A 19,848-nucleotide genomic window follows, 5' to 3' on the forward strand; every position below is an offset into this window, starting at 1 on the left:
GGTGTCTGAACTGAGCCAAGAGTAGGACTATGCCCTAGTCAAACAGCAGTATGCTAACCTGTAGCCAAACGTTTTACATAATGGCAATGACCAAACCATGGATATAATCACAACTACAGCAGAGGGGTCACAAGGCCATCCAGTCCAATTCTCTGGCCCAACTTGTCCATCCACCATATGAAGCTTTTGTGACCCAAAGCACACCGTGGACATGGAGGGCAGGTGCACTGCCAAAACGTGCTTTGCAAAGTGAGTAGCTCCCGCTAATCCTCACAAAAGTTTCCTCCAGGGAATCCACGAAGGTCTCTAGCCCATCTGATCAGAGAGAAAATAACCTTCTCCGTCTCCCGTTACACTGAGTCATCATGGTGGCTGGGACAACTCCTTGCCTACCATCTTAAGGGCCCATATGATCCTACCTGCTTGATCAAGTCTTCGATGGGTCCCCGGTTTCATGGCTTCCCCTGTTCAGAGATCCAGCTGACAGGTCCAGAAGACAGGGCCTTCTCAACCATGGCACCCGGGCTATAATTTTCTATGCTGTCTGGCTCCCTCCTTACTGGTGCTCAGGCACTACATAAAAACTGCTATTCCAGGATGTTTTTGAACTGGTTAATAATCCATCCATGTTCAGCTGGCTTCTCTTATTTATTTATTTATTTGTCTACTGTGATGCATCGATTTTAACTTTTTTTTACTGTCCCTCTTTTAACAATAGTTTGCCGTCTTGGGCAGTGCCATTTGTAGACAGAAAAGGTCTCAAAAGAGAAAGAGTAAACACTTAAGCAGGATATGATACAAAACTAACAATATGCCTTGATGAGGATGAGTAGGTAGTTTGTGTGAGAGGACCGGTGTATCGTAGTGCATCCTGGTGGATGCAGCACATGTGTGCTCTGCGCACTGCACGCCCATCAGTGAGGGCACCCAACCCAGTATAAATGGTTTAGGGGGCACAACAGTATCTCAGATAGCACTTCACTTTTCCCCAGAGGAGTGAATAGCAGCCGTTCCCTTGTAAGGGAGAAAGGGGGGCAACAGGGAAACTCTAGTGATGGACAGTTCAGTCTATTTCCAGGGAGTGCCCATTTTGCATGTGATCATTCATAAAGGTGTTCCATCCCGTTACCACATTAATCTGCACCTTTTTATTCGGCACATTTTTTCTCAAACGTATTTTTTCACAAAATGAACTTTTCAAAATGTTAAGAAATTAAATAAATACATACATATGCTGAATTTTTAATTGGCCCCAGAATAGTTGTTTAAAATCAATATTGTTTTTATGCTTTTGATGGTTTTAAATTTTGGTATATCTGTTTCTAATGTTCATTGTTTTAACTTCTGTAAACCGCCCAGAGAGCTTCGGTTATGAGGCGGTATATAAATGTAATAAAATAAATAAATAAATAAAATAAAAGGCTGGGCATAATTATTTTAAGTAAAAGAACAGACAAATCAACATCCTGTCTTGGCATTCTGATACCCCATCGGGGCGGGGTGGTGGTGGGGTTTGGCATATCGGGGATTTTAGTAGAGGAGCGAAAGGGAAGACCTCTTCAGAAATGTGTGTCCCCCACCCCCTTTTAATGTGGAGAACCATGAGTTACACTGAAAATTACATCAAAACCGCCTGGGTGCTTCTGATTTTCATCTTCTAACAGAGAGTTCAACATGTTACTCTCTCTTAAAAATGAAACTTTAGGTCTTCAGCATTCTGCACTAGCTACTATAACACGGCTTAGAGATTCTACGCTGTAATTGCAGAAGGGCTAGCCATTCCCATGGTCCAGACGTTTGTGTGGACGACAAAGCTGCATTTAGAACCTGCTGGAAGCCTGATATAAGCACACGAGTGCACTTACCATCAGGTTACTGAAGGGTCCTACATGCCTGCTACTGCCAGCTGGATCCTCCAGTTGGTCTAAACAAGAAAGATACAGGAATGAAACACAGGGGAAGTGGAATGAGAACAGCGATTAAAAAAAAAAGGAAGAATAAAAACAGGGGGGAAAGGAAAAACCAAATTAAGTATGTTGTGTCGACACAGAACAGAAGAACATCTGAAAAAACAAACAAAGAATAGCTAAGAGGCTTATTGAAGAGATAAGTTGAGAAAAGATGGAGGGCCTTTTTTCCTATGTGATTTAAAACAACAACAACAACACACACACAGAGACTTTGAATTAACCCTGGACAAACATAAATTTAGCCAGGCCTCACCAGGTGGCCTGGAGAATGCCAGAGTCTTGTACTTTGAATTTGATTGTCTGTAGCTGGTGCAGCTCACTTTTCAACGGAGATGTTGAAAAGATGAATGAAACAGATATAATTCCCTCCTCTGTAAAATAGGACTAATTGCATCATACCTCACAGGGATGTTGAAAGGGTTAATTAAACAGGCACAGTAGCATCATTTTGCTCATTATGAGTAATCTATAATCATTATAATACCTCCTCTCTGTTCCCCTGCTGTCAATTTATTTAATTTTATTATTGCATTTATATCCTGCCTTTTTTTCCTCCAAGGAACCCAAGGCGGCGTACATAAGCCTCCTCTTCTCCATTTTATCCTCACAACAGCCCTGTGAGGTAGGTTGGGCTGAGAGGCTGTGCTTGGCCCAAAGTCACCCAGTGGGTTTCCATGGCCGAGTGGGGACGAGAACCCGGATCTCCCGACTCCCAGCCCAACACTTTAGCCACTACACCACACTGGCTCTCAATGAAGTGATGGGTGGCAATTGAGGAAGACAGTTTTGCCCGTGGTGGTAGCCCACCTTCGGAAAACCCTTGCCAGGTAGATCTGGAAGACACCTTCGTTAAGGCTATTTTTAAAAAATAATAATCTTCAAGGGTTTAAATGTTTATCCCTGTTGATCGATCTGGTTTAATAACTGTTCTTCATTTGTTTTATTGACTGCTGCTGCTGTCCATGCCATTTTATTATTGTTGGTTTTAGGCATAGGTTTGATCTTACTTTAGTTTATAAGCTGTTTTTGTAAGCTATTATGAAGGTTTTGTTTTGGGTGGGGGCGGAAAAGCAGCAGATGAAGTATTTGAAAGAAACTGAAAATTAAAAGAGGCGGTGTGCACCTCGTTTAACCTTGGTTCCTGCTCGTGGCATCCTATGACCTAGATGACTACATGCATTTGGGATGTTACTTGCTGACAACTCTTCCAAAGCAGAGACGTCAGAACGCGACGGCTGTCAAAAACCTCCACGTGGGCTCCTGGAAGTAGGTCTCATTGCGAAAACTGATGCTTAATTGATGTGAACATCAGGGGAGTTGGCAAAACTGCTCCCGCAGTGTATTACAGGTGGCGACTGCATGAAATATAAAGGGGGGGGGGACTCCAAGTAGACAGGAAAGACGATGCCAAGGAGAAAGCGTTGCTTGGCCTTCTCCCTGATGTGCTAGTTTTCTGTGTTCAGGGATTCCACCTCCCTCCTACAATAGGGAGCCATCCAATCCTGCAGTCTCACACCTGTTTGAAGCAGTACAGTGAAGGGCATCAGTTAAACTAATAGGTAAACTCTCTTTACTATAGCGGAGTGGTAATTACACTCCATTTCATAAAGAAGTTCAAACTACATCGCTTAAAATATTGTTGGAAGTTAACTATTATAGTTTCATTTACAGTATTTACTTCTGCTTCATAAATAAGCCCAGAAACTGTAAAGAGGCTAGTAAGATGCATGCCCATAATGGCTAAGAGGGAGGGGGGCTGGCTCGTATTTAGCTAGAATGGAAACACATCTTGCCTGTTCACTTACCCACATGAGCTGTTAAACACAAGACTGGTTTACTTCAACCCACTAGAAGAAAACTATTTAAATAATTCACAGTCTATTCTACTGAAAACTCTGCATGCAATTGCACGCAAAATATCAGATCAATCTTACGTTCTTATGTTCTTAATCACCAAGCCTGCCTGGAATTACCAGCAGAGGGTGTGGCAACCTCCGTTCAACTGGTAGAGCTTATTGCTTCGCACATGCTCAGTGGCTGCACTGCAAGTACTTCCGCCCGGCCAGGGTGGGTGGGAAGAGAGCGGCTGCACCAGGCAGGCGGGAAGAACAGTGAGATTTACAGGTCTGCTTTGGTTACTTGCAGGAATGTGCCGGCAACAGAGTCTTAATTGAGGCTCCTTCCAAAAGGAAAGTCAGAAATACTTCATTTATGAACAGTTCAATTCATCCAGAACAATGGATACGGTTTAAGCAGAGCAAATGTTTGAGTTTCCTACGCTGTTTCATTTAACCCATTTATTTATTTATTACATTTCTAATCCACCCAATAACTAATGTTCTCTTAAAAACCTGAAAAGCCATGGAACGGTTAAAATATATATAAAATACAACACAAATATTTAAAATAGTAAAATACAACATAATGCAAAGCAATGAACAGGACAGGGATTGATAAAACAGCCACTGAAACCTAGAACTAGGTCTCTAAAATGCCTGGGAGAAAAGAAAAGGTCTTTGTCTGGCGCCGAAAAGATAATTAACTTTTTTTTTAAAAAAAAGTTTTAATTTTCGTCCTAGTGGAGAGGGAAGAAGTTATTTTTAAAAAGTAGCTGGAACCATTTGTTTGTTTTTTATGAAAATGTAGTTAATTAGGATTTATAGCTACTGTTTAAGTAGCAACAAGTAGATGTAATTAAACTCCTGTCAAAGTGTTCAGTGGCTGTCAGTAAACAGTTCAAAAAAGTTGCACTACCTCTTCTGCTCTTTCTGCGAAACAGACCACAACTTTCACTTTGGTTGTTTTGATGACAGGACATTTTTTTTAAAGCCCTGTACTACTCTACAATTCGTTCGATACCCTCACCTAGGTTTTTAAATTTGTCATCACCCGCCATAAGAATGGGAGCAGCATAAATGGCAGCCTATTTGTTCCTAGGTCCAACCAGTTCCTTGAACTGCGTGTGGGAGCCCTGCGCGTGGGAGCGGTCCGTGCAGGTTGGGTGATCGTTTAAAAACCGCTGATGCAGCCCGGGTTGGTCATAATAACTCCAAAAAGACACAGAGGGAGCTACTAGCATGAACAGCCGATCACATCGGACAGCCTCCACGCAGGTGCCCAACATGGCAACCCAGACTCCTCTGATGCCATGTTTCTCGCCTGCCCAAGGACCTCTACTTCCCTTACTCGGCTTCGTCCTTTTTCTTCTGCTGCCCCTTACGCCTGGAACGCTCTTCCAGAACACTTGAGAACTACCAACTCAATCACAGCTTTTAAAACTCAGCTAAAAACTTTTCTGTTCCCTATAGCTTTTAAATACTGAGTTTGTTCTGACTCTATACTGTTTAGCTTCACCCTACCCGGTGCCTGTTTACACTTCCCTGTGCCTGTTTGCATTCTCTTTCCCTCCTTATTGTTTTATTATGGTTTTATTAGAATGTAAGCCTATGCGGCAGGGTCTTGCTATTTACTGTGTAATCTGTACAGCACCATGTACATTGATGGTGCTATATAAATAAATAAATAAATAAATAAATAATCTGGGCATAAGACATGTTGCTGACATACTGCAAAAGATTGGGCTGGCTTTCTGGAGAAGGGGCTTTCTCGTAAGCAAGAATCTGCTTCGTCTGATACCAGAGAGGTTGTGTAGGGTTACTGAGACTCCAGACCTGAGGGCTAATGGAACCTCCATATTCACAGGCAGTCTACCACTGAATACTACTTGATGGTGGGGGGCAGAGAGCAGGAGAGGGCTATTGCCTTCTTGCCCTGACTATGAGCTTCCTAACCGGCCACTGTGGTTAACTCGATGCTGGACCTGGCCTGATAACCTTCAGTCTCATCCAGCTGGGCTAAAAATCATCTCACTGCAGTATCTCCTAGCTTTATACAGGTTTTGTTTGTGATCAATGGGCCCGTGCTAGTTCAGAATTTTGAAATTCTGTCAACCGCTTTCCTGCATTTTTTGTTTTAGAAAGATATAGAACTTCAGCCCTGGCTGTTTGGTTGCTTTTTCTCTTAGCAAGACTAACAAGAAACGAAGGCATTAAGGCTCCCAAGCAGTGTTTAGGTGCTCCACATTTCTACAACCTCCCCATGGCCCCCAAGTCTGGGAGATAGGCTCACTGCCTGCTCTGGATGGGGTTGCACAACCCCTGAAAGATCAGGTTCGTAGTCTGGGTGCTACTCCTAGATCCATCATTGTCGCTGGAGGCCCAAATGGCAGCTTGGAGTGCCTTTTACCAGCTTGCGCTGGCTCACCAACTACAGCCTCTTCTGGACCGGGATCGCTTAACAACAGTGGGACAGGCATTAGTAACCTCAAGACTGGATTACTGCAACACACTCTATGTGGGGCTGCCCTTAAGGCTGCTCCGGAAGCTGGAGCTAGTGCAGAATCCAGCACGTTGGCTGTTGTCAGGAGCTGCCTCTTTTCAGCATATAACTCCTTAGCTGAGGAAATTGCACTGGCTACCTAGCCAGGTTTAAGGTTTTGGTACTAGTGTACAAAGCCCTAAACAACTTGGGACCAGGATACCTGAGAGAGCGCCTTCTCCGTTACCAACCTGTCCAATCACTGAGGTTGTCAGAGGGCATGCTCTTGGTGGTTCCACGTGGACCTGTGGCCCAACTGGAATCCACCAGGAGAAGAGCCTTTAGTGTGGTGGCCCCTTCTCTGTGGAACTCTCTCTCTTAGAGGTCAGGCAGGCGCCAACGGTAGGCTGCTTCCAGTGCCTCCTGAAAACAACTCTGTTTCGAGAAGCCTTCCTCAACTGACTAGCCACTGTTTTTCTGGTTCCTTTGTTCTTAAATTCAACAATTTTAATTTGCTTTTTAAATCTTCTTTCTTTTACTGTTTACACCTATGTTCACCACTCTGGAATTTATGATAGATAATTGAGCGGTATATAAATATTGTAAATAATAATAGCAACCACCTCCCTGCAGTTTAAGAAGCCTTGTTCCGTTGTATTCAGAGTCTAGATTGCCTTCTGAGCAGCAGACTTTGCTCAATTCCTGCAGGAGAGCCCTGGACCACCCCTGCTATCGGCTGTGCATTTAGCTCTGTCCCTCCTGGCATTCTACAAGCAGGTTAGGACAGTTTTGTTTAGGCATGTTTTACACTGCTAGTTCTTATGTTTCACTGCTGTTACTCTTTTGGGTCTTACTTGGATTATTTTCCCATTGTCTTGTGGTTGTTTTGTGGTTGTTGTACTGTACGTAGCTTTGAAACAATTCTTTGGTGGTGAAAAGTAGTAGGCAAATTTAGCAAATAAATGACCAGCATGGCAGTGGAAGGGATATTGTGGTTCTAGATTGGGAATCTACAGGTGATCACGGCATTTGGGTTTAGAGCAGTAGGACACCTTTGACATAGGCTCAAAGAATACATTCCATTCTCGATGCAGGACGGAACTGGTGAAGCCCTGCATGGACCACTGCATTCAGTTGTGCCAATCAAGAAAGACGCTGATGAACTAAGGAGATGTTAAAAGGAGAATAATGGAGATAATTTTGTTTAAAAGAGAAGGATGAAAAAAGACACATATATGGTTGAGCTACAGACATATAGGAGATGATGTTGTCGGTTTTCCCGGAAGAACAAAGCCAAGTTTCTAACAGTTACTCCTGTTCTCTGAGAGCAGTTCAACTACAGGCACACATATGGATGGTCAAACAGATTAGGTATTTAGTGAAAACCTTTCAACAAGTATCAAGAGCTCCAGAGAAAGAGAGAGACAGAGACGCGAAGACCCAGAAAAGAACCCCTACCTATTATTATTATTATTATTATTATTATTATTATTATTATTATTTATTTATATAGCACCATCAATGTACATGGTGCTGTACAGAGTAAAACAGTAAATAGCAAGACTCTGCCGCATAGGCTTACAATCTAATAAAATCATAGTAAAACAATGAGGAGGGGAAGAGAATGCAAACAGGCACAGGGTAGGGTAAGCAGGCACAGGGTAGGGTAAAACTAACAGTATAAAGTCTGCACAACATCAAGTTTTAAAAGCTTTAGGAAAAAGAACTTGATATGGCAAAAAAAGAAAGAAAAAAGACTGTTGGTGAGGAAGAGGACTGAACGGGAAAAGCCCACTCATGAAATATTCAACAACAATACTACAGCCAATTCACACTCCTGTAAATCTTTTAGAACATACAGAGGTAGCAATGATAGCATTACTAGTGTGTTTGACATATTTTAACTTCATGTGTTGTCCCACAATTTTTTAAAAATGTATTTTTTTTAATGTTTATAGCCCCCTGAAGAAGGCCTTTAAATAGGACACAGGCTGAAATGCATTGGGCTTCATACACATAAATTCTTTTGCATCCTGAGGACTAGCTTCTCTCTTATTCTGATTTGACTTGGATGCTTTTCTCCTTTTTGTTTTTCATCTCTAAAGGGAATGCACTGGTCTGCTCTTTAGATCCCGGCCACGCTTTGCAAACTAAACTGTGGAAGCCCTCTGACATCTTCAAGGCCAACTACGGTATATTCAAAGCCTGGCACATCTACCCCAGCACCTGTTAGTCCCGGAAGTATACCTATGGAAGTTAAACAAAGCAATCCTCCACTTCCAGGCTCTCCTCACAGTCAATGCCTTTCCCACTCCCCAACACAGACACACAGCAACACAATGAAGCAGTTCTAGCTACATTAGTGATAAAAATCCATCTGATAAATACCTAGCTCCTTCCAGACTTGGGAGATCACTTCTGCAAGAGCCTGTGCCTACCCATGAATGCCAAACTGTTCTGGGATTATCTCAGCAGATCTAGGGAGATCATGTGTGAGTGTGTGTGCGCGCGCACCCACACCCACACCCCACACACCCCTCCCCCTCAGAAATTGGTATTATTTATTTATTTATTTATTTAGAATATTTATATACCGCTCCCCATTGAAAAATTTCAGAGCGGTGTACAAGATAAAATGAAAATAAAAACAGAATAAAACAGTTAAAACCAAATTTAAAAGAAGCAAAGACAGAGATTCAAGGCTGCATATTAAGGAAAGGCTTTATTCAGTGGCATACTGCTACTAAACATGATGGCTCCCCTGTAACCATTGTGATTAAAAAGCTATTGATTGGATTGCTCCTTATCCATGAATCCATCTAATCCAATTTTAAGACCACCTAAATGAGTGTCTATCACCACCTTGTGGCAAAAATAGAATCCACAAATTTATCATTTGGATGAAAAGGTACTTCCTTTTCTGTTCTGAATTGGCTGCCAATCAGTTTGACTGAATCACCCCCCAAGTTCATGTATGTTGGGAGAGGGTGAAAAACATGTAGCTATCCATGCTCTTCTCACTATGCATTAAAAGAATAATAATACTGCGAACATGTCAGGGAGAAGAATTACTTTTCTTGATACCCTAGCTTTCTATATGCAGGGATATTTTTGGATGGAGGGTATTTTGTGAGTACAGCCCAGACACAGTTCACCACCTCAGTGAGAACCAGGACTGTCTAAGGGTCCGGGGATCCTATTTTGGCGGAAGCAGAGAAAGGCAGATTGAGATGGTTGTCTCAGGCATTTTGAAAGCGAAGGAGCTCACAGCCTGGCTGAAAAGCTGCATGAACAGCAAGAGCTATACACAGAAGAGTCGCAGAGTAACTACCCAAGATTTTGTTGTTCCGGGGGGGTAAAAACTGCACACATATTTCCTTCAGATTAGGTGTGTTCCCTCAATTCAATTCTGCAACTGTTCTGAGGTTCCAACCTGCCTTCGGCTCCACTAGAGCTGAATTTCAGTCAAAGATCCAGATTCCTAAACAACGATGGAGTTGATGTGCGATTCCAGCTTTTCAAAAGAATTTTTAAATAAACTGCACAGTTTTTATAGGGCAAAATAGAGGTAGACAGGGAACAGAATCACCTGATTCTCACTAGCCACCCCCAATCTCATGCTGTGCTACAAATGCTGGTTGGAAGAGAGGAGGGAGAGTCAAATGACTCTTTTCCCTCTCTCTTCCAGCCTGCAAAATTCCAGAAATATACTGGAAGAATAACAGATTCAGGAGGCTTGAATTTTGCTCCAGAAAACGTCTCTGGTAAAGTAGAACCTGAAATTTTGGGGTGGAATTCAGTAGAGGCAGCTTCTGTAAATATCCCTAGTAATCCCTCTTAATAATTTCTGGACACATTTTATTTTCTCTCTTGTTTTCTGAGAGCTATGCAAATTGGGTGGCTGTGCATTAATCTCCATGCACCTAATTCTTTTGTTTGTCGTACCACTGCTAGATTTAGATGCTCTATCCCATGTCCATTTCTGCTCTATCCCACTTCCATTTCTGTTCCCCATCAGGGCTGGCAAGGGGGCCTTTTTGGTCAATTTTGAATACGTTTTAAAACTTTCACAAGACCAACGCTATTGTAGTTCCTGAATTAAATATGCTTAGGTGATGACTCTGATGCAGTTGTAACTAAGGCCACAGCTAGACCTAAGGTTTATCCTGGGATCATCCAGGGTTCGCCCCTGCCTGAGCACTGGATCCCCTGTGTGTCACCTAGATGAACAGGTTTGACCCCTGGACGATCCAGGGATAAACCTTAGGTCTAGCTATTGCCTTAGACTGCAATTCCATGCACAGTTACTTGGGAGTAAGCCCCACTGAACTCAACGGGATTTGCATCTGAGGAAACATGGGCACAATGGCATTGCCATGGCCCACTGAAAGCAATGGTGGATTCCTGCATTGAGCAGGGGGTTGGACTTGATGGCCTTACAGGCCCCTTCCAACTCTACTATTCTATGATTCTATGAAATTAGTTTAGCAAAGTCAGTTTAGCAAAAAAATATAAGGTGAATATGTAAGTTAACACAGAAAAAGAAAAGCCATAAACCCCTTCCAATCCCTGTCCTTCAACATCATGCAAAAAATACAGAACTGTTCTTTCATTAGATGCCAGCCATCACAACATCTTAATGATCTCTTGAAAATGATGGCACAGGAAGAATAATTATTCACCTCTCTCCATCTTCCTTTAACTTTCGTGTCTGGGCTGAACGTGTATACTATCATTCCCAATCATCCCCCCAATTTAAAGTTAAATCGCCCCTCTGACCCCTTCTTGCCATTGGAATGCCATGTACAGCTTGGGACTGGAGCATGTCAAACATCACCGGCTCCTGGCCATATTCTGAGATCATAGAATCATAGAATAGCAGAGTTGGAAGGGGCCTACAAGGCCATCGAGTCCAACCCCCTGCTCAATGCAGGAATCCACCCTAAAGCATCCCTGACAGAGGGTTGTCCAGCTGCCTCTTGAATGACTCTAGTGTGGGAGAGCCCACAACCTCCCTAGCTAACTGATTCCATTGTCGTACTGCTCTAACAGTCAGGAAGTTTTTCCTGATGTCCAGCTGGAATCTGGCTTCCTTTAACTTGAGCCCGTTATTCCGTGTCCTGCACTCTGGGAGGTTCGAGAAGAGATCCTGGCCCTCCTCTGTGTGACAACCTTTTAAGTATTTGAAGAGTGCTCTCATGTCTCCCCTCAATCTTCTCTTCTCCAGGCTCAACATTCTTTCAGTCTCTCTTCATCGGGCTTTGTTTCCAGATCCCTGATCAACCTGGTTGCCCTCCTCTGAACATGCTCCAGCTTGTCTGCGTCCTTCTTGACCATCTGGTGAGGCCCTTCAACAAGATTCTCGACTTGTTGAGGTTAGGTGGGGCCTTTTCCATGGGAGCACTAGGTCAAAACACTTCCATTTGCCCAGGTATTTTAATTCAACATAATGAGACTTTACCGTTGTTGCTAGTAAATTATGCTCCTTTTAGGTTTATCTTTTAACTGGACTGTTTTGCTGCTATAGAGGTTTTAGTCTTGTTGCTGTTATTTTATTATTCTGTTGTCTGGTTTTTACATTAGTTTTTATCTGTACGCCACCTTGGAAACACCTTGCGAATGCAAACATATTGAACATAAACATAATAAATGATAAAAGTGGGAGGACGGAGGAGAGAGATTTGATTATCCTCAAAACGTCCCCGAATCCTCAGCTCTAACAGAAGTTGGAAGGCCATTTTTGGGTGACCAAACGAACCATGAAGGGATCTTTGTTTGGCTGCTTTTCTCAGTCAGGCCTTACCCAGGACAGCAGGCTGAGAGAGAAACAGCACCAGCAGCAAGAACCACAACAGCCCAATGGCTGCAATCAGCCTGACACAAATAGTATGAGACAGTATTAGCCCCTCATTTCGACAGGCTTCACAAGTTACACATTTCCTACGTGGCAATTTCTGCATAGGAAACCTGAACGCGGTCAGTTGCGTGGGCGTCCCCTGGTTGCCAGCACCAGTCTAGCTGGAAGTTAACGCTGATCCGTTGGTGAGGCGAACAGCCATCACGGGACAGCCTATGGCGCCTAGTGGATGAAAGGTTCTCCATTTATGCTGAGATACTGCTTTGCTTGATCATCTGCCACAAATCCGTCCCTTCTGACATGGTGTGGCATTGCTTTAATAGACCATGCCAACAGAGCCCAGCTAGTCTACGGTCTATCCTTGTCATTCTGAAAGGAGGACCTGCATTAGTGGTGGGAGCCTCTTGGTCCCTACCGTTTTTCTCTGTCGCATTTGACGTTTCCATGTGATCTCCCCGCCGCACTTCACCCCTACCCCATACACACTTTCTTTTTTGGATTGTAGCACTTGAAATGAGCTGCACCTCACTTTGTGTGTTTGTACCTTTTTGATAACAATAAAAAAATACCAGAAATTTAAGAAAAAGAGAACGAGAGCGAGACGGACGGACAGACTCGGTAGCAATAGTCCTTGGGGGACTCAGTGGAGTGACTCTAAACCAGTGGTTCCCAAAGGGGGCAGTGGGATTGCATAGGGGGGCGCTAAGAGGCAAGGGGGCGGCAGGGGGGCGCTAAGAGGCAAAGGGGCGGCAGAGGGGCGCTCAAGGTGGCCTTTTCCAAGAAGCGCCTCTCCAGGAGGTCTTAAAACCCACGGACATTTTTATGGGAGACGGTAGTTTGGTCCCAAGCCATATAGGAGAAGAATCCACACATGTATTAATGCCATTTAAGAAGAGTCCTTTTAAGGGTGAATTGAAATGTTTCAAAAGCATCAACACGCTAATGAAGAGACATACCCTGCTTGGTGTGCCCCGCCACGCCGGCTGCAAAACAGAGGCGTTCGCTCTCTTTTCTCTCCCTCCCTCGGCAAGCCTGCGGTGGGTGCTTCAGATTTTGAATAACTATTCAATTAATTGTTACTGTTTTGAATTTTATTGTTATTATCTTCCTTAGTGGGTCGCTGAAAACCGCTATTCAGAATAATGATTTTTATAGTGTAGGGTAGGGGGCACTGGGCATGAGTTTGTGGAACCAAGGGGGCGGTGGCCTGAAAAAGTTTGAGTACCACTGCTCTAAACCATGTGGCCTTGAGGGCAGCAGCCTTCAAGTGCTGCCCAATTCCACCTTACTGTACCGGAGGGTGAAAGGCGGCATCAGCATCAACAATTCAGTTGGGATCAATGGCCATTTGGCTTCTTCCCACTCTTAGCACTGTTTCATGTCGTGGCCATATATGCTTCCCATGGTGACTCCCAGGAACCCTTCTCTGATTAGCTCAAGTTACTTCAGAACTAATAGGGGTGGATGGTGGCCAAAGACCCCACCAACCTGTTAGAATTTGGGCCCAAAGGCTTAGATGGAGAGGACTGGGTCCCTGAACCACCATAGGAGGCCACACCACTAGATGTGACAGATATTTACCCTGGCTTTTCCTGATGGATTCCCCTTCCCTTCCGTGCTCCACTCCTTTCCTCTCTGCTGTGCCTGGCCTTTACCTTTAGACTGCAAGCTTGCAGGCAGCAGGGCCTATGCCATTTTGGATTTTTATGCAGCACTTAGCAGCTTTTAGGTACTTTATGTACTGAAAGCAAATATGGTTTTGCCTTAGAAATGCCACCAGAAAAAAGCAATGAACTTCAGACAGCATTGAAAGCTTTTCATATCTTTAGAAAAAAATAATGGAACGTACTGAAATGGGCGTTAAACACATTTGTCTGAACACTCAAAAAGCAATGCAGAAAAGTAATACTTATTATTCTGGCCTGGTTTGCTTGGACAACCCCAGCTACTCAGCATCAACAGGCCCTGGTTATTTAGCTGCCCGGTCTTCCAACGTGCAGCCTGATGTTTACTGTACGGTAGTCCCACTTCGTTTAGTGGAATTCATTTTGAGTAAATGGACCTCAGTTGCAAATCCAAGATCTTTCTATGGCCTGGTTCAGACAACACCATGCTGCAGCGTGGTTTAGCGTGTTGTCTGAACCAGGCCTATGATTTATTAGCCTCTTTGGTTAGATTCTCCTTAACCCCTTCCCCAATAGATATCATGACCTGAATAAAGGTAACGCAGTTGCTCTAAAAGTATTGCTCTTGAAATGTGAACTCAATACGAGCAAAAAGAAAAAGAAACATCCAACTTTCTTTCTTTCTTTTTTTAAAAAGATTCTTTCCATCCACAACCTGGATGTATATTTTCTGGAAAGAAAAAAAGTAAACTTAGTACTCTGTACGGTACATTGAAATATATAGAAATACCTTGTGGTCCCGTCATTGTCAAAAGTGCAGCTATCACCCAAAGATTCTAACTCAAAAACTCCTGCTATAGAAGTTTGGTTGATATAGAACAACAGGAACACCTATATTTTAACCACTTTGTAAAATTATGTTTAAAAAAAGGAAATAGAACCCTGACATATTTCATTCAAGATTCTTCTGAAATAATTCCTTTGCTCTCCGCAAAAAACAACAACCAAACTCTGGAGTTTCTTCCTTCTCATCTGCCCTGATTTTGTTTGTATCAAAAATGTTTCTTCAATCCATTATAAACTAAAATGTCCTTAAAATGCAGAGGGACATCTATTTTTCACTTCCCACACTAAATATAGGCCGATTTTTTTTACCTTCACAATACATGACACTTTGGCAGACCAGTTTCCTTCTCATTCATTTCAAAAGCTGCCCCACCCACAATGAAAAAAAATTAAAGACACAGGCCCAAGTGCAGCGTTGCAAGCAGTACTGCCATAATGAAGGAATAAATGCAAATGCCTTGCCTTGATGAGTCATCACTCAAATTTCAACACCAGACTGGAATTAAATCTTAAGGACAACCTGTACAAATTCAACATTTAGAATACTCCACGTACTAAGATGCTATTTGCTAACTAAATTCGTGATAGTTAACACTACTAGGAATGAATATTAAATGTTTTTGAGTATAGACTATAAATGTTTACAGGCTTTTTTAAAAAAGAAAAGAAAAGAAGCAAAAACAAATCAAAACAAAACAACATTACAGTGCTTTTTAACTTTTGAGATCATCATTTGCAGAGGACATCTGCTAAAGGGAAACGCCATGAACAAAATCATGGCAGCTAAAAAATATTTTCATGTTGTCAAAAGAAAACAATCGCTTCGTTTTTCCTAACATGGGTGACAAATGGTCAATATTAAAACCCTAAAAAAACACGCACACACTTAACAAGTGTGTTATTCCCTCCTTCTCAAAGTTTTAGCTAACTCGTCGTTTCAAAACCAGAAATGCATCAGATATGTGACTGCCCCCCACCTACCCACCCCAAGAAGTGGAAGTTACCGGCCTGCTTTAAAGGGAAGGAAAGCGATAGGGTGTGGGTGGTAACAAGAGAGAAAAATAAAACCCTTTAACTGGAAGTCTGGAGAGCGTGAGATCTTAAGCGAGCAGGCAGCGGAGCCTGGAAAAAGGTCACAGAGGCGTACTTGCTGGCAAGAGACACTCCTACTGAGAAAGCATTAGAGTGATCCTTAAACGCACAAGCAGGCGCTGGCAGAAGAAGAAGAAAAAAGAAGAAAGTTTGTGGGTTCCATCGTGCCTCTCTCCCAAGGCGTCCCCCGCTCTGTCTTTTGATTTTTCTTCACGGCTGGAGAGAGGGAGGCAGGGAAGGAGGCAGGCAGGCAAAACCTCTTACCTTTCTTGGCTTTCGGGGAGTTCCTCTTGGTCCGATTGCTTGCTCTCTCTTCCTCAATAGCAGCTGCTATCTCTGGGTTGTCCTCCCCATTGTACCACACCAGGAGCTCTTCGCCCGGCTCAATTGGCTGGAGGAAGAAAAGAGACCGACAGGACACCAATCAAACAGGAGGTTGTTAATAAAAGAGGGAGAGCAGCAGGCTCCGGGCCAGAGGGTGTGGAGCTCCCTGTGCGGATCACAAACAGCTGTACTCTGCTGCACTGGGAACAGATTTCCCAACTGCCTGCCTGGCCAAACAGGAAGGACTCTTTAACCCTTCACGGCTTGTGCAGGCAGTGTCTGCTGTACTGCAGCGTCACAGAAAAAGAGGGAGAGACAGACAGACACAGAGCGAGAGAGAAAGGAGATGCGGGTTACACCAGACCCCTCTGCTGGAAGGAGGACCGCATTTATCCAGTGCAACACCGTGACTTGCAGATTCGTTAAAACTCAACTGCTTTGCTGTCTAATTCAGCACAAGAGCTTTAAACAGATTTTTTTTTGCGGGGGGGGGGGGGGGACGGACGGACGACAACAACAACAACCCAGTTTGGATTTAATTTTAGAACTTCTGGACTGACACCAACTCGTTCCGACAAGTACCTCTTGAAAGGCAAGGAGGAAAATATAATTAAGGCAGACAGTGCCAACTATGCTGACACTGTCAGCAAGGAAATAGGATCTTGCTTATTTCATTTTAAATAGATCCAGTTTGCTTTTATATTAAAAACAATAACCAACGTGGTTCGCAAACATACAGCCAATCTCCAGAAGAAAGCAGAAACAATTTTAAAAACTGAACATAGAAGAGAATCAATAAAATGATGAAACAAAAACACTCTAAAAGCCATAGCAAACACAAAGGCCTCATCTTCTGAAAGAGAAAGGTGTTGGTGTCTCTTTGCCTTTTGAGGAGAAGTCATTCCACTGATAAGACGGCACTACCACGAAGAAGGCCCTATCACCTCTATGCCCGGCAGGGCACCTTAATTGCAAGCAGATAAATACAGGAGATTTCTAACAGTTACCCATCAACTCAACATCTGTAGATATATTTACTTATGTATTTCTTTCCTGTCCACTTAAGACTTCATTTATGTGCTTGATGATGTTTATATCCTGCCCTTCCATTGTAACACAATGCGTGTGGCGACTTACATCGTTTCAAAACATTCCTCCGGCAAAAGTTAAACAGCAGCAGAAAAAAGCAGCCATCGAATACAGAGGCCTAACCTACATGAAGCAGGATATTGCACAAAGGCCTTGGAATACTAATGTCAGCAGCTTGATATGTTTACCACAAATATGAGGCAAGCATTCTGGTCCCCAAAGTTCTCCTCCTGCTGGGATTTTAATCTCAGCTGGAGAAACTGGTTTGATGTATTAGGCCTAATCTACACCAAGCAGGATATTGCACTATGAAAATGGTATGAAAGCGGTATATAAAAGGCAGGAGCCACAACAATCAAGATATTGCACGATGAAAGAGATATGAAAACGGGATATGGTGTGGGTCAATGGGCCCCAACAGTCGTCAGTGCACTTCAATACCGCTATAAAGCAGTCGTGTGGCTCCTGCTTTTTATATACCACTTTCATAGTGCAATATCCTGCTTGGTGTAGATTAGGCCAGGGTCAGTTTTGTAATACTCAGTAACTCAGCTGTTCAAATTACCAGGCAGCAGAAGGAGAAGCGATGAGGCAAAGGAAGCCCCGTGGCCAAGGCACATCAAGAGACAAACCCCCTTCTCAACTAGCTGTGTCTCGTGATGTGCGAACTAGGGCCTCTAATTTGTCTCTCCACCAACAAGCCTGAGAAATGACCCAAGGTTTGCTGCCAGGTTATTTCTCTGGCTTGTCAGGGGAGAGACAAGCCAGGGTTCCTGGTTCGCATGTGATCAGGCATGAGTGCACTAGGTTTATCAATAACCTTGGTTGTTGAGACTTACAAACCAGGCCAATCCCTACATCCCACCCCCTACTTAATGGAGTTATGGCCCTCCATATGTTTTCGCCTACAACTCCCATCATCCCCCACCACTGGCTATGCTGGCTAGGGCTCATGGGAGTTGTAGGCCAAAACACCAGAAGGGCTGCACATTCCTCACATTTAAAACATTTTCAAGAATTCTATGTAACATCCAACTAAGTCTTGTTGAATGTAAACATTTAAGCTGCACTAAGTGTACTCCATTTCTCTCTCTCATCAAATACTTCACCACACTAAGTGGACTTAAGTTCACACTATAGAGCCACAATCATCAATTCTGCTGTTTATTCAGTCTACAGACCAATTACACAAGCCTACAGATTTAATCAAGGTAACATGCATACTTCAGGTAGTTCAAAGAATTTACTACTGACCATTGCTAGATGGGCCGATGGTCTGATTCAACGGGTGGCATTTTCCTATGCACCTCCGCCTGAGACCCCGGAGAGGCATTGCCAGTGAATAACGATAGTTGGCTAGATGAACAAATTGTCCAATTTATATGTTCCTAAACATGCTAAATCAGATCTCCATCAATTTAAGGCAGCGGAACATTTTCTGATCTATGCCCCCCGCCCTGGGAAACCCATATCACTGCTTATGATGTTCACAGAAATTAGCCATGAATTCTCTAGGCGGAGTTATTCTGTGTTCTCTTCCCACCATCCACAACACAGGAATAATACTAGTGATTTAATTATAGGACGACTGTAAGTATTATAATGCAGATAAGGCGTGAAACACTTTAAACTTCTGAAATGTGCTGCCAAGTATGATTAGTAGAACATGTTTGATCCATAACCATCACTACGGCTTCCCATTCCCCAAACGCATACCAGATTTGTTAAGATCAAAGCTTAAATTGCTCTCACATAGCTGGGGAAAAGACCAAACTTTTGTTAACCAGAAGTGCCGCTGGGATTTGAAGGATAAGTATCATAGGCAGCTACAGTAAATGGATACAGTTTTTGACATTATCCTGGGCAAACTGACAAAATATGAAACTGACTACTCACAGGACTAAATGAAGACTCCTTGTCAATTCCACTCCCCCACCCACTTTTCCCAATCTTCAGACTGCTTTGAAACTTGTACAATGATTAGCAAGATACATTTATGATTTTATGACTTCTATAGTTGTAACTCTTGCTTTATTTTTGTTTGGAACGCAACAGTTACCTTGAAAATGAATTTATTTTCACTGATATATTTTTTCCATTTCTACCACCTAACTTTCAATAAATATTCAAGAGGGGAGGATCAATCACGATACTAAAATGGATGCACACATTTTGTGGCATACTTGAACCCAATATCTATGTACACTGATCTTTGATATTTGTTGATGATTATATTTCAGTATTATTTATTTATCACTAACAGTTATAAACCGCATGACTTGGCAAAAAGCCATCAAGGTAGTATACACAACAATTTTAAACAACGAAGCCTTAAAACAATAAAAACAAGAACATTAAAACTATACATTTTAAAAGGCTAAATTGGGGAAAAAATGGCCTACACATTTAAATTAACATAGTTAAGAAGAAAGTGAGAAAGTTAACCGCCCAGAGAGCTTGGGCTATTGGGCGGTATAAAAATGTAATAAATAAATAAATAAAATAAACAAACAAAGTTGAGAAAATAAAGCTATTGAAATGTGAAAAAATAAAATGAGACGTAAATAATGAGAGGAGGCAGGGGAAAGGCTGAAAACACCCAAGACCTGCCTCTACCATATTGTTTTTAGGCTTCTGATTGACAACTCAGGTCACACATAACTGCACTGCCACAAGGAACAGAAATATTTTAGCCTATATAGGAGAATTACAATACACACGTATTTTG

The 19,848-nt window shown here is 42.8% G+C and overlaps 1 protein-coding gene across 1 annotated transcript in view; it reads right to left on the minus strand.

Annotated features, from left to right (window-relative positions):
- PRDM2 (PR/SET domain 2) overlaps positions 1 to 19,848 on the minus strand; it is a 78,466-nt gene that overhangs the window by 23,119 nt on the left and 35,499 nt on the right. Inside the window, exon 5 of the mRNA XM_063145361.1 lies at positions 15,972 to 16,098. Within this exon, the coding sequence (XP_063001431.1) occupies positions 15,972 to 16,098 (127 nt within the window). The remainder of the gene's footprint in view (positions 1 to 15,971; positions 16,099 to 19,848) is intronic.

Source organism: Elgaria multicarinata, chromosome 20 (assembly GCF_023053635.1).
Source record: "Elgaria multicarinata webbii isolate HBS135686 ecotype San Diego chromosome 20, rElgMul1.1.pri, whole genome shotgun sequence".
Taxonomy (NCBI): Eukaryota; Metazoa; Chordata; class Lepidosauria; order Squamata; family Anguidae; genus Elgaria; species Elgaria multicarinata.